This window comes from Chrysochloris asiatica, unplaced genomic scaffold (genome assembly GCF_000296735.1).
Source record: "Chrysochloris asiatica unplaced genomic scaffold, ChrAsi1.0 scaffold00018, whole genome shotgun sequence".
NCBI classification, from domain to species: Eukaryota; Metazoa; Chordata; class Mammalia; order Afrosoricida; family Chrysochloridae; genus Chrysochloris; species Chrysochloris asiatica.
The window spans coordinates 15028496-15042301 of NW_006408536.1; the positions used below are offsets into that span (position 1 = coordinate 15028496).

Below are 13806 nucleotides of genomic sequence, written 5' to 3' on the forward strand. Positions count from 1 at the left end.
GCATTTAACAACAATGCAACGGTGGTACAATGTTAAGTACTAAGTTCTGGTTGAAAAGTTGACAGTTCAAACTCAGAGCTGCTCCATGGAAGGAAACCCTGATGATCTGTTTCCATAAAGATTATATTGTTGTTGTTAAGTGCCATCGAGTCGGATCTGACTCATAGTGACCCTGTATAGAGTTTCCAAGGAGCAGCTGGTGAGTTTGAACTGCTGACCTTGTGGTTCAAACCAACCTTGTGGTCTAGTGCTTTATCCTATAGCACCACACAATGTTGTTATTAGGTGTCATCAAGTCAGTACCAGCTCATAGCAATCCTATGCACAACAGAATGAAACACTGCCAGCTCATAGGCCAACCTCATAATCGTTGGCTACACTTGACCCCATTGATGCTGCCACTTTGCCAATCCATCTTTCTGGGGGTCTTCCTCTTTTTAGCTGACCCTCCACCTTACCAAACATGACATTCTTCTCCAGTGACTGGTCTCTCCTGACAATATGTCCGAAGTATGAGAGATGAAGTCTGGCCATCCTGGCCGCCAAGGAGCACTCTGGGGTACTTCATCCAACACAGATCTATTTGTTCTTTTCGCAGTCCATGGTACTTTGAATATTCTCCTCCAACACCATAACTCAAATGCATCAATTCTTCTACAGTTTTCCTTATTCACTGTCCATTTTTGCATGCACATGAGGTTATTGAAAATACCATGGCTTGAGTCAGGTCCACCTTAGTCCTCAAGCTGATAATCTTTGCTCTTCAACACTTTAAAAAGGTCTTGTGCAGCAGATTTACCTAATGCAATTCATCATTTGATTTCTTGACTACTGCTTCCACGAGTATTGATGGTTGACCCGAGAAAAATGAAGTCTTTGACAACTTCAGTCTTTTCTCCATTGATAAAAATGTTGTTTATTGGTCCAGTGATGAGGATTTTTGTTTTCTTTACATTGAGATGGAACCCATACCGAAGGCTGTGGTCTTTGATCTTCATCAGCAAATATTTTAAGTCCTCTTCACTTTCAGCAAGCAAGGTTGTATCATCTGCATATCGTAGGTTGTTAATAAGTCTTCCTCCAATCCTGATGCCACGGTTTTCCTCATATATCCCAGCATCTCGGATTATTTGCTCAGCATACATGTTGAGTAATTATGGTGAAAGAATACAACCCTGTCACACACTTTTCTTAATTTTAAACCATTCAGTGTTTCCATGTTCTGTTCCAACAACTGCCTCTTGGTCTATGTACAGGTTCCTCATGAGCACAATTAAGTGTTCCGGAATACTCGTACTTCGCAATGTTGTCCATAGCTTGTCATGATCCACACAATTGGAAAGCCTTTGTATAGTCAATAAAGCACAGGTAAACATCTTTTTGGTATTCTCTGCTTTCAGCCAAGATCATCTGACGTCAACTATGATATCCCTCATTCCACATCCACTTCTGAATCCAGCTTGAACCTCTGAAAGTTCTCTGTCAGTGTGTGATTGCAGCCATTTCTGTATTACCTATAGTAAAACTTTACTCGCATGGGATAGCAAAGATATTGTCCAATGATTTCTGTATTCCGTTGGGTCACCTCTCTTTGGGATGGGCACAAATACTGCTCTCTTTCAGTCAGTTGGCTAGGCAGTTGTCTTCAAATTTCTTGGCATAGATGAGTGAGTGCTTCCAGTGCTGCATCAGTTTGTTGAAAGATTCCATTTCTATTCTATCAATACAGCCACACAACGCAGCCTCAGAAACCCTATAAGGCAATTCAACTCTGTTATTTAAGTCACTGTGAGTCGGAATCAACTCAACAGCACCTAACAGTGAGAAGTGCTTAATAAATATTTGTGGAGTGTATGAATGATTGCAAGTCACTGTGCCAAATGCCCAGAGAATCCCAACATAAGTGAGAACAGTCACCATGTCAAGGAGCCTCATGCATGGAGGGAGAAGAGAGATGTATGCAGATGACTTCACTCCCAGGCCCCAGTCCAAAGATCTGCTACCTTTCTATCCCTGAGGACTCAGCTGCACCACTATCCTTTCCAGAACTATTCAAAGCTACATTTGCCCCTCCTCTGTGCTTGCATAGCTGAGAAGCTCATGTTCTCAGAACATGTTCAGAAGTTTGACAGCCCTCTCCTGAGAGCTGTTCTTCCTGTTCCTCTTACAGAGGTGTTTGTTCATCATTCTGCCAGTCATGGAACCTCAAAAGCTATACAGTCCTGCCATGTGCTGCAGGGAAGGCTCAAATAAACCTGTAAATTCCTTTTGTGATATTTTTCATCATAAAGGTTGCTAAGAGAGCCAGAGGAAGAATCTAACAACTTGGCTTCCAACTCTGACTCTCTCTGTTTACATCTCTTTGGGGAAGGTCTTTAAATTCTTAGGACTATGGTTTTCTTATTTAAAATATGTTGTTGTTAAGTGCCCTCAAATCCATTCCCATTCATAGTGACCGTGTGTAGGGTTTCTGAGGAGATGCTGGTGGGTTTGAACTGCTGGCCTTGTGGTTCACAGTTCAGTGCTGATTATCTCACAAAGTTTACAAAGCTGTAATCTTTACAGAGGACTCCTGGTGTGGCACTCTAGGATCAGCACTGGACTACGAGCCACAAGATCGGCATTTCAAACTCACCAACTGCTCCACAGAAACCCTATACAGGGTTGCTATGAGTCAGAACTGACACAACAGCACTTAACAACAACAACAATCTTTTGTAGAAGCAGACTGCACATTTCCTGTGGAACAGTTTGTGGGTTTAAAACCTCCAACCTTTTAGTTGACAGCTGAATGTTTCAATTTCTGCACCACCAGCGCTCCATTAAATAGCTTGTTATTGTTGTTACGTGCCATTGAGTGGATTCCAACTCATAGCAACCTTGTATATGGTTTCTGAGGAGTGGCTGGTAAATTTGAATGCCTGCCTTGCAGTTCAAACTAACCATATGGTCCAGAGCTTATCTTACAGCGCCACACCAGGACTCCTTTAATAGGTTGTCATTATTGTTAAGTGCTGTTCCGACTCTTAGAGACCCTATATAGGGTTTCCGAGGAGCAGATGGTGGGTTTGAACTGCTGACCTTGTGACTCGCAATCCGGTGCTGACCCTACAACACCATATCAGGAGTACTTAAATAGATTGTTATTGTTGTTGTTTAGTGCTGTTGAGTCATTTCTGACTCATAGCGACACTGTATAGGGGTTTCCAAGGAGCAGATGGTGGATTTGAACTGCTGATCTTGTAATTTGAAGCCCAGTGCTGATACTACAGCGCCACACCAGGACTTCTTAAATAGGTTGTTGTTGTTGTTGTTGTTAGGTGCCATTGAGTCAGTACCGACTCATAGCGACTCTATGCATAACAGAATGAAACACTGCCTGGTCCTGGGCCAACCTCACAGGTGTTGCCACGCTTGAGCCCATTGATGCTGTGGCTTTGCCTATCCATCTTGCTGGAGGGGGTGGGTCTTCCTTTTTTTCTGTAACCCTCCACCTTACCAAACAAGATGTCCTTCTCCAGGGACTGGTCCCTCCTGATAATATGTCCGAAGTATGAGAGACAAAGTTTGGCCATCCTGACTATTAAAGAGCACTCTGTCTATACTTCTTCTAACACAGATTGGTTTGTTCTTTTGGCAATCCATAGTACTTTAATATTCTCCTCCAGCATCATAACTCAAATGCTTCTACGGTCTTCCTTATTCACTGTCCGACTTTCACATGAGTGTGAAGCTGTTGAAAATACCAAGGTCCTCAACTGATATCTTTGCTCTTGAACACTTTAAAGAGGAAAGATAATCAGTTTCAGGCCTAAGGTACAGCAGGTTTGACTGCTGCTTCCTTGAATGTTGATAACTGGATTCAAGGAAATTGAAGTCTTTGTCAACTTCAGTCTTTTCTCCATTTGTCACGAATTTATTTATTGGTCCAGTTGTAAGATTTTTTTTTTCTTTACATTGAGGTGTAATCCATGCTGAAGACTGTGGTCTTTGATCTTCATCAGTAAGTATCTTAAGTTCTCTTCACGTTCAGCAAGCAAGCTTGTATCATCTGCATATCACAGGCTGTTAATAAGTCTTCCTCTAATCCTGATGCCATGGTGTTCTTCATATAATGCAGCTTCTCGGATTATTTGCTCAGCATACCAATTTAATAAGTATCGTGAAATAACACAACCCTGGAACACACCTTTCCTAATTTTAAACCATTCAGTGTTCCATTGTTTTATTCAAACAACTGCTTCTTGATCGGTGTACAGGTTCCTCGTGAGCACAATTAAATCTTCCGAAATACTCATTCTCTGCAATGTTGTCCATAGCTTGTCATGATCCACACTGTCAAAAGCCTTTGCATACTAAGTCTAACCACGTTCAATACACTCCTGTGAACCTGGGTGGAGACCTGGTTGATCAGCAGTTTGGCAAGACCTGGGGACTCTTGGGCCCAGAGGACTAGAGTGGAGAATGAAACGTCCAGCTGATAGAAGAGATGGCATGTGCACAAGAACACCCACACTTACAGATAATACCCACTTGACCTGGCTTCAATGGCTGGATGAACAGAGCTCAACTAGAAGAAGAAAGAAGAGGAAAAAAAGAGTAATCTGATACAATTTGATGAACGTGACCTACACCTATGGATGCAGTAGCTCAAAAGAGGGAACAAATCTTTACAGCGATGATCATTCCCACCCCCTCGATACACAGTAGACAGGGATGGGCAACTTGGACATTGACTACCCAAAATGGGGGGGCTACAAAGGCAAAGTGACTGGCTTACAGGATTTCAAGAGGAAGCCTAGATCCAAAGGGCGCGGAAGAAGGTAGAATCTCCACTGAGTAGTATCCAATCTGTCTGGGCGGGACTAATGAAAGGAGATGTACTCATGTGGTACAATAGTGAATAATTACTATCAGGACTGACTGTGAGGGTTGGAAATGTAAAGGTAGACGTTTTGTAGCAAAAGGAAGAAAGTGGTTGACTTTGCAGTCCAGGAGCGGCAGGCCCTGGAAGCATCAAGGGAGAAGAGCGGAGTGCGGGACCCTAGTCAGAGAAACTGTGACGCCAGAGATGTAGGCAGAGACGATGACGTGGAGAGATGGAGCGGCTGGGAACTCTAGACCTAGAGAGGGAAAGGGGCTGTGTGCTGAAGACGGGGAAGGGGAGGGGGGCAGGCTTGTGGGGTGTACCATTTGTTTGGTTGATGATGGAGGGGATTGTAACTATAGGAAGAATGTAAAGCTAATGTTCTCCCATGTAAGCTATCACTTAATTCACAATAAAACATTAAAAAAAAAAAGCCTTTGCATAGTTAATAAAGCACAGGTAAACATCTTTCTGGTATTCTACTGTCATTAAAGATCCATCTGACTTCAGCAGTGATATCCCTCTTTCCATGTTCTCATCTGAATCAGCCTTGAACTTCTGGCAGTTTCTTGTCAATGTACTGTTGCAGCCATTTTTTAATTATCTTAACAAAATTTGACTTGCATATGATATTTCATATTGTCCAGTGATTTCTACATCCTGTTAGGTTACCTCTCTTTGGAATGGGCACAAATGTGGCTCTCTTCCAATCAGTTGGCCAGATGGCTGTCTTCCAAATTTCTTGGCGTAGATGAATGAGTGTCTCCATTGCTGCATCAGTTTGTTGAAAGGTTTCGATTTGTGTTTCATCAGTTACCGTAGCTTTGTTTTTCACCAATGCCTTCAGTGCACCTTGGACTTCTTCCTTCATTACCATTGGTTTTTGATAATATGCTATCTCTTGAAATAGTTGAACATCATCCAGTTCTTTTTGGTACAGTGACTCTGTGTATTCTATCTTCTTTTGATACTTACTGCATCATTCAGTATTTTGCCCTAGAGTCCTCCAATATTGCAACCAGACCATCTCTATTTTGTCTAATTTATACTGATAGAATGTCCATCTGAATCGTGAGTGGAATGTGTATACATATCATTTCAGTGGGTCTCAGCTGGGAAGGGACATTTGGTACTGTCTGGACACATTTTTGGTTGTCACAGTCAGGAAGTTGCTTCTGGTATCTTGTAAGTAGAGGCCAGGTAAAAAACCAACCTACTACCATCAAGTTGACTCCAACCCATAGCAATCCTTTAGGACAGTAGAACTGCCCTCAGGGTTTCCAAGGGTAGTAATCGTAACAGAAGCAGAGTGCTACATCTTTTTTCTGTGGAACCCATTAATGGGTTTGCACCACCAACCTTTTGGTTAGCAACCAAGAGCTTAACTCTGTTATGCCACCAGGGTCTTTACAGAGGCCAGGGAGACTGTTAAATGTCCTATGGTCAGTCATGTGCTTGGGAAGATTGTATGCAAGATTCGTTCCCCCAAAACTGAAATTTAAAAACAAAGTTTCTTGTGGTAAAACATATTTAACAAAGTTTGCCATTTAACCATTTCTAAGTGTACATTTTAATGATATTAATTATATTTACCATGTTGTGCAACCAAAACTATTCATTTCCAAAAGTTTTTCATCACCGCACACAGAAAGTCAGTGCCCTTTCAACTGTATTTCTCTTTCCCCTTCCCCCTAAATCTATATAAGAATTTTATTTGAAGAAAGTTTCTAGGGAAAAAAATGAAGAATCTAGGGTTTATGTTGTTGAGTGCCTTTGAGTCAGTTCCGACTCATAGCGACCCTATTATGGTTTCTGAGGTTGTAAATCTTTGCAGGAGCAAAAAGCCTTACCGTTCTTAGGCGGAGCAGTTGGTGGGCTCATACCACCAATTTTGTGGTTCGAAGTTGAGTACTTATCCTATAGAGAACCACAAGACTCTCCCAGGGTTCTGTTGTTGTTAAGTGCTGTTGAGTCCATTCCAACCCATAGTGACCCTGTATAGGGTTTCCAAGGAGAAGCTGGTGAGTTTAAACCACCAACCTTGCAGTTCGAATGACTTTGCAGTCCGATGCATTAGCCCACAGCACCACACCAGGACTCCCAGGGTTCTGTTGTACATCTGAAAAGAGCTGCCCATTTGCTGAGAGGTTGTGTCCCTTAGGAATATGGGAGAACCCCAGTGTGAAGCTTGAGAGTCAGATGTGCCTTATGGTGGAGACTAGAGCAACCTGCTGTGTGGTTTTGGACCTAACTGGGTTATTGCACAGGGATGTCAGCCTGACCAGCTTGAAGAAGAGATTTCAAGGGTTTGGATTATCCCAGTTGGGAAGAAGTCTGCTGTGGGAGGGACAGTGTAATCTGGACTGATTCTACAGAAATCATATGGTTAATACTGAAACTATGAAATCGTGAAAATTCAAATCATATTAAAGATATATTTTTTGGGTAGAGCGATCAGTTTTCCTCACCTGCTGTGTGACCCTCATCCTTGCCTTGACTGACAGACCATACAGTGAGAAAATACTCTTAACATCATTGGAAAACTGGCCTAAGTCTTAACGATCAGCATATCACTATTGTTTCTCTCAAGTTTAATTTTAATATTATCTATGATTTTTTTCCTAATCACCAGGATCCAATTAGGTAGCTAAACTGATCATAAGAAATTGACCTTAAATATTAAGTTGAACTTTATGAATTACCATTTTTTGTGTTGTTATAGGCCAAAGGCAGTAAGATGTTAGCAATTTCATATGGTTCAACTTGCTACAGGATGTGTCAAAGAAAACATTGCAAAGGATAATGTTAAAGCAGGCAAGGATGACTTTATTAAAAAAATATTCTTGCAAGAAGCAGAGGAAGGACTATTTGAAGGAGGCAAAGGAACACTCAAATCTGAGTACAACTCTACTGAGACAAAAACATGAGCTTTTAAAAATATAGGGTGGGTTAGTGGATGAGCACTGAAGAAAGCTAAGGGGATTGATCACTGGATTGCATGAGTGATTTACTGAGATTGCAGTTAGGGCCATAAGGCTCAAAATGCTGTCTTTTCATTTTATAAGGTTGCCTGAGTCCTAGAGACCTCATGGCAGGGAGAAAGGGAATAAGGAACTCCCTGATTAGATGCCGGAGATGGTGAAGACTGAGGAAGTAGAAGGTCAGGGCGATCATTAATACAGCACATCATTAGTATTGTTTTGGTCAATTCTTTGCAAATTCTGGAACACAAAAGGACAGGGAAGGGGTTCTTTAACTGTTGCTGTTCTCCTTGTTCCTTATTAAGTGCCATGGAGTCAGTTCTGACTCATAGGACCCTATATAGGGTTTCTGAGGAGCAGCTGGTAAGTTTGGACTGTTGGTCTTTCAGTTAGCACTCTAGTGCTTATCCTACAGCCCCACACCAGGATCCATGTTCTTAGGGCCTGAGTAAAATTGAACTTTGTCAACTACAAGTAGCAGCTTGTAATTTATGTACAGATTATGTTCTCCCTAAAGGAACGGTAAAAATGCCCCCTGCATCCCAGTGTGAACCTCTGGGTAGATCTACAGCAGCAGCAGCCAGTCCTCATTTAGGTGCCTCGGCCTGGCTAGGGGGACCTATAACTTTCTTTCAACAAACACAAAGTAGACGTCTGTGTTTTAACAAAACCATGTTTCCCTGCATGGGAACAGGCTGGCCATCTTTTTATCTGCCCAGTAGGAGTGAAAGACAATTCTTTTAAACTTTAAGAATTTCCAAGAGGACATCCTTATCCTCATCCCCACTCCTCAACTGACTTTATTTCTCTATATTTCTAGAGGATCCAGTGATGGGAAAATTCAGAAATGGTTACACGGTGATGGTTGAACAGCATGTCATGCTAGAACTGCGTTAACACTAGTGTTCATCTAAAAAGGGGGAGGGAGGGAGGGAAAATGCCTAGCACTCCATCCTTGTCATCAAATTTCAGTGAAACTAGGACATGGCATCATCATCTAGGCTTCTTAAAATATTTACTTTCCACTAGGGATGTTTTGGAGTCCTGGTGTGGCACTATGGGTTAATGCGCCAGACTGTAAAGCCGTTTGAACTAGTTCAAGTCCACCAGGTACTCTTCGGAAACCCTATACAGGGTCGCTATGGGTTGGAACCGATTTGACGGCAATTCACAACAACAAGGGATGTTTTATGAACCCCTTGTGTGGCACTATAGGATAAACACTGTACTGCAAACCACAAAGTCCACAGTTCAAACTCACTGGCTGCTCCTCAGAAACCTGAGCAGGGTCATTATGAGCTGGAATCGACTCAATGGCACTTAACAACAACAACAACAACAAAGATGTCTGTTTGGAGGGTAGTCTTTTAGGGACTTGGGAATGTTTGCTAACTTTTACATTTGTTCTTCTTGAAAGATAAAATTACTCAAGTTGTGGAACCAGGTATCTGAGGAACAAAGTTCTGTGGTGAGACCCTGTAATGATCCCATTGTGTATTTTGTTTAACAGGTCAACTTCCAAAGTCTATCCACTCTCTCCAAAGAACATGAAGCCACCATCCCTAGGGTCACCAGTGAAATACCGCCTTCCCCCCTTTTCCAACCGAGAGATACCCAAGAAGAAGGCAGATAAAGAGAAGACCAACAAGGAAAGGGAAGGTGCTGTTGGCCTACAGACATTTGGTGCACACGGAGAGGATGTCCCTGAGAAGCATATTGTGGACAGACACATCACTGAGAAGTATGTAATTTCCACAGGAAAGGTGGAGAGCAGTGAAGGTAAGGCTTCCTCACAGATGCTACCATGTGGAGCCTTGGGTCTCCATAGATGGTCCACTCTCTGACCCATCCAATCAGAATTCTTGCTCTCTTCCTCCTTTCCTCCTTTCAGTCACCTGAGGTTTCCCTGGAGGAGGAGATTGGGGGGTCCCAACTCTGCTGCAAGCTATGGATATATTCACAGTGTGCTGAGTAAAGCAGGCTTTACACAGCCAGCATATGGGAGCTTCTCAGAAAGAGAGGAGCTTACTCTAATCCTTGCAGCCTTTATGATGCAATGAGTTCACCCCAATGGTGGTAACAATGGCAGAGACCTTGGAACTTGCTAGTTCCTCTTCTTCCACACCAGCCCACTCCCTTACACTGTGTAATGCATCCAGGATCACAGCTGGATCCTATCACAGCTTCTCTTGATCAACAGCTAATCATGCTAGTCCTGACAGCATTGTCTCTTAGCCTGTTGGACTGGATTTTTCTTTCTTCCAAGTGGCAGTTGCTGTATGGGTAGAATTATTGTGCTCATTTACCTTAGTCTTTTCTTCTTGATACCTTGCCCCAATGTATCACAGGAAAGCCCACGGCAGGCACCACTGATGCTGGAGAGGCAGTGAAGATCCTGGCTGAGAAGAGGCGGCAGGCACGCATGCAGAAAGAGCTGGAAGAACAAGAACGCTTGGAGAAGGAGAAACAAGAAAGGTATTGACTCAGAGTTTTGGGGTGATCTCATGGGAAAGGCTTCAGTGGAAAGAACAATTTGCATGCCTTCTTTTACAGTTCTGGAATTGATAAAAAACAAACAAACAAACAAACAAACAAACCAGCAGCAGTCTAGGAACCTGGAATGCCAGGTTTACACACAAGGTGCTCATGGGTTGCAGCGGCTAGTAGATGTAATTCACAACGAAAGCACTTTGCTCTTTTTAGAGGACCTGAAAACTCAGAACTCCTGGATTAAATGGTACAGGTAGTTTCCCTTTCTCATCTTGAACTTGAAACCAGCCAGTCCTCATGATCTCTCAGGAGCTCTATCCTTGAGCTTTGTTTATAGATTGAGATTCTAAGAAGAGAGAAGGTTCCATACGTAGAGATCTTGATTCTGCTTCCCAAAGTTGTATTTTATCACCCAGATTATCCTAACTCAGACCCTAGAGATGGAAAGGAAGGTTGAGAAGAGTTTCCTAGAGAGGGATGGAAGCTGACCTTGTATCTCATGAGCAGTGATGTGTGGAGAAGCCCACTCTGGAGCACAAACCTTGGGAGCGTATCAGAACCATCTGGGCATGTGGTACACAGGCTCAGGCTTCGGTGACTTGGCCCTTTCTGCTTTTTCCTGCACAGTCTTCCTGCTTTAGTGACCCTGGGCCTTTGTAGCTATCCAGGTGATTCTGATATAGCGCCAACATTTGAGAGCCACTGCATGGGTAGTAGTACTAGGACACTGTATCCAAATAAAGACAGTCCTGCCTTTTGTGATATTTGTAGTCAGAGAAGACTGAATGCTAAGGATAAGGTATTTTTGATCATTAAGTTGATAAAGGAAACCTTTAAAATAATCAGTGTGCAGCCTAAGCTACTTAGAGAATTCACAGGACAAAAACCAAGTGATGCTGTAGCATTTCAAGTTCGGCATAAAATTTAGTATAAGAAAAAGAATATTCTTGATCCTTATATGACCTTGGCAAGTCTCTGGCCTCTGATTGCTGATTTGCTGATCTTTGTGAAAAGATCAGGGAGTGGTGAGGAGGTGGATCAGACTGGTCCTTTCTTGCTGCAAATTCTGACCTCTCTGAGATTTCCCTACCTCCAGCCTTTTGGTTGATATCGGCAAATTTATTATTAACTAGGGTGTTTGAGCTGGTTGGGGTAGGCCATAAAGTGTGTGAAGAAGAGAAGTTACAGGAGATGAAGATGAATTGAGGGTCCTCAAATGCCAGACCTTGGTAATTGCAAGCCCTGACGATACCATGCAGGTGCAGAGCAAGTAAGTTAACCTGATTGCTTAGCAAGGTAAAGTTCTTTTACCTTCCCACCACCACCTTCTCTCTCTGTTGTACACATTTTCTTCACAGCCCAACTCCTCATCTAATTGCTTATATTGCCTTTACTTCCTCAACTCAAATTCCACCTTCAAATTCACCCCAACCCTTCCAACAAATTGCCAGACTCCTAGTCTATTTTGTTGTTGACTTTGCCCTTGTTGAGCTTTGCCTTGCTTCTCTGACCTCTTTTTCTCCATCTCCTCTCAACCCAGTCCTCACTCCTTGCCTCTCTGAACAGTGTTGCCCCCTCCTACTCTGTCATTGCCCCCATCATACTGAATAGGTTCAAGGTTCATATTACACAGGGGTTTTATGTTTTAAGCATTTGATGTACTAAGCCAACCTTGCTCTCATATCCCTTTCTGCCTTCATTTTATTTTTTTTTCTCATTTTATCATATGCCTGTTAATTTCATCTTTCTCTATAAACATTAAACACTTTCTAGAACAAGATGGGGCACTAAATACTACATGTCACATGTGCTGATGACTCCTGACTCTATGTCAAAGGCCGGTCCACTCTGCAGCAGTCCTGTCCAGTAGGCTCACCTCTAGCCACACTTGGCTATTGAAATGTAAACTACTTAAGATGAAGTACAATTCAGTTCCTCAGATGCCACATGTGCTCAGTAGCTATCATATTGGACAGCACAGAAAGTTCTGCTGGACAGTGCTGGTCTAAAATGGAGAGCCTATAATTCTAGTTGACCTATATTTTCATTTGAGTGTGTCCATATGCATCTCATATGTCACTTCTCTTCTGTCAGTTTGTTGTACTATGAAGGCTTGCGTGTTGCTGTGATACTAAAAGCTATATCACTGGTATTTCGAATATCAGCAAGGTCACTCATGGTGGACAATTTCATTGGAGCTTCCAGACTAAGACAGACTAAAAGAGAGAGACCAACTACTTCTGACTGTTTAGCCACTGAAAACCTAAAACAAATAGTGATGGAATGTTGTCACATATAGTGCCAGAAGATGAAAACATGAATAGAACCAAAATATTGTCAAATATAGTGCTGGAAGGTGAGCCCCTCAGGTTGGAAGGTACTCAAAATACAAGTGGGGAAGAGCTGCCTCATCAAAGTAGAGTTGACCGTCATGATGCATTATCTCATTTAATTCTCACAATTTGCTATGAAATACTATTATAACTATTCTCATTTTTTAAATGAACATCAGAAAAGTTGAGTAACTTTCCAAAGATCACACACACAGCAAGAGGCATAATCAGAATGCATGGCCTATTGGGAGTCAGTAACACTTATCAGTGTTTCTCTGCTATTCACAAGGTTTTCAGTGACTAAATATTCGGAAGTAGTTTGTCACTCTTTCTTCCTAGTCTGTCTTTGTCTGGAAGCTCATCTGAAACTTGTCCACCATGGGTGACCCTGCAGGTATTTAAAATGCCGATAGCATAGCTTTCAGAATCACAGCAATGCACAAGCCACCACAGTATGACAAACTGACAGATGAGTGGTGGCTATTTGGTTTTAAGTGGAAACCAAGAGGTAGCATATTGATCAAGAGCCAATGATAATGAAAGAGGAAGTCCAAGGTGCGTTGAAGGAATTGGCAAAGAACAAGACACCAGGAATTGATGGAATAAAAATTGAAATCTTTCAAGAAAGTGAGGTGGCACAGGAGGCACTCACTCATCTCTGCCAAGAAATTTGGAAGAAAACTATCTGGCCGACTGATTGGAAGAGATCCATATTTGTGCCTATTCCAAAGAGAGGTGACCTAACAGAATGCGGAAATCATTGGACAATCTCTTTGATATCCCATGCGAGTAAAGTTTTGCTAAAGGTAATACAGAAACGGCTACAATAATACATTGACAAAAAAATTCCAGATTTTCAAGCTGGATTCAGAAGAGGCCGTGGAATGAGGGTATCATTGCTGATGTCCGATGGACCTTGGCTGAAAGCAGATAATATCAGAAAGATGTTTACCTGAGCTTTACTGACTAAGCAGAGGCTTTTGATTGTGTGGATCATGAAAAGCTACGGACAACATTGTGAAGTATGAGTATTCCGGAACACTTAATTGTGCTCATGGGGAATCTGTACATGGATCAAGAAGCAGTTGTTCAAACAGAACATGGGAACACTGAATGGTTTAAAATTAAGAAAGGT

The 13806-nt window shown here is 42.3% G+C and overlaps 1 protein-coding gene across 3 annotated transcripts in view; it reads left to right on the top strand.

Annotated features, from left to right (window-relative positions):
* Positions 1–13806, top strand: part of MAP7D2 (MAP7 domain containing 2) — a 75724-nt gene that overhangs the window by 35568 nt on the left and 26350 nt on the right. For all 3 annotated transcript variants that reach the window (XM_006835588.1, XM_006835589.1, XM_006835590.1), the window contains 3 exons: positions 9359–9627; positions 9661–9666; positions 10197–10323. In XM_006835588.1, coding sequence (XP_006835651.1) covers positions 9359–9627; positions 9661–9666; positions 10197–10323 — 402 coding nt within the window. The remainder of the gene's footprint in view (positions 1–9358; positions 9628–9660; positions 9667–10196; positions 10324–13806) is intronic.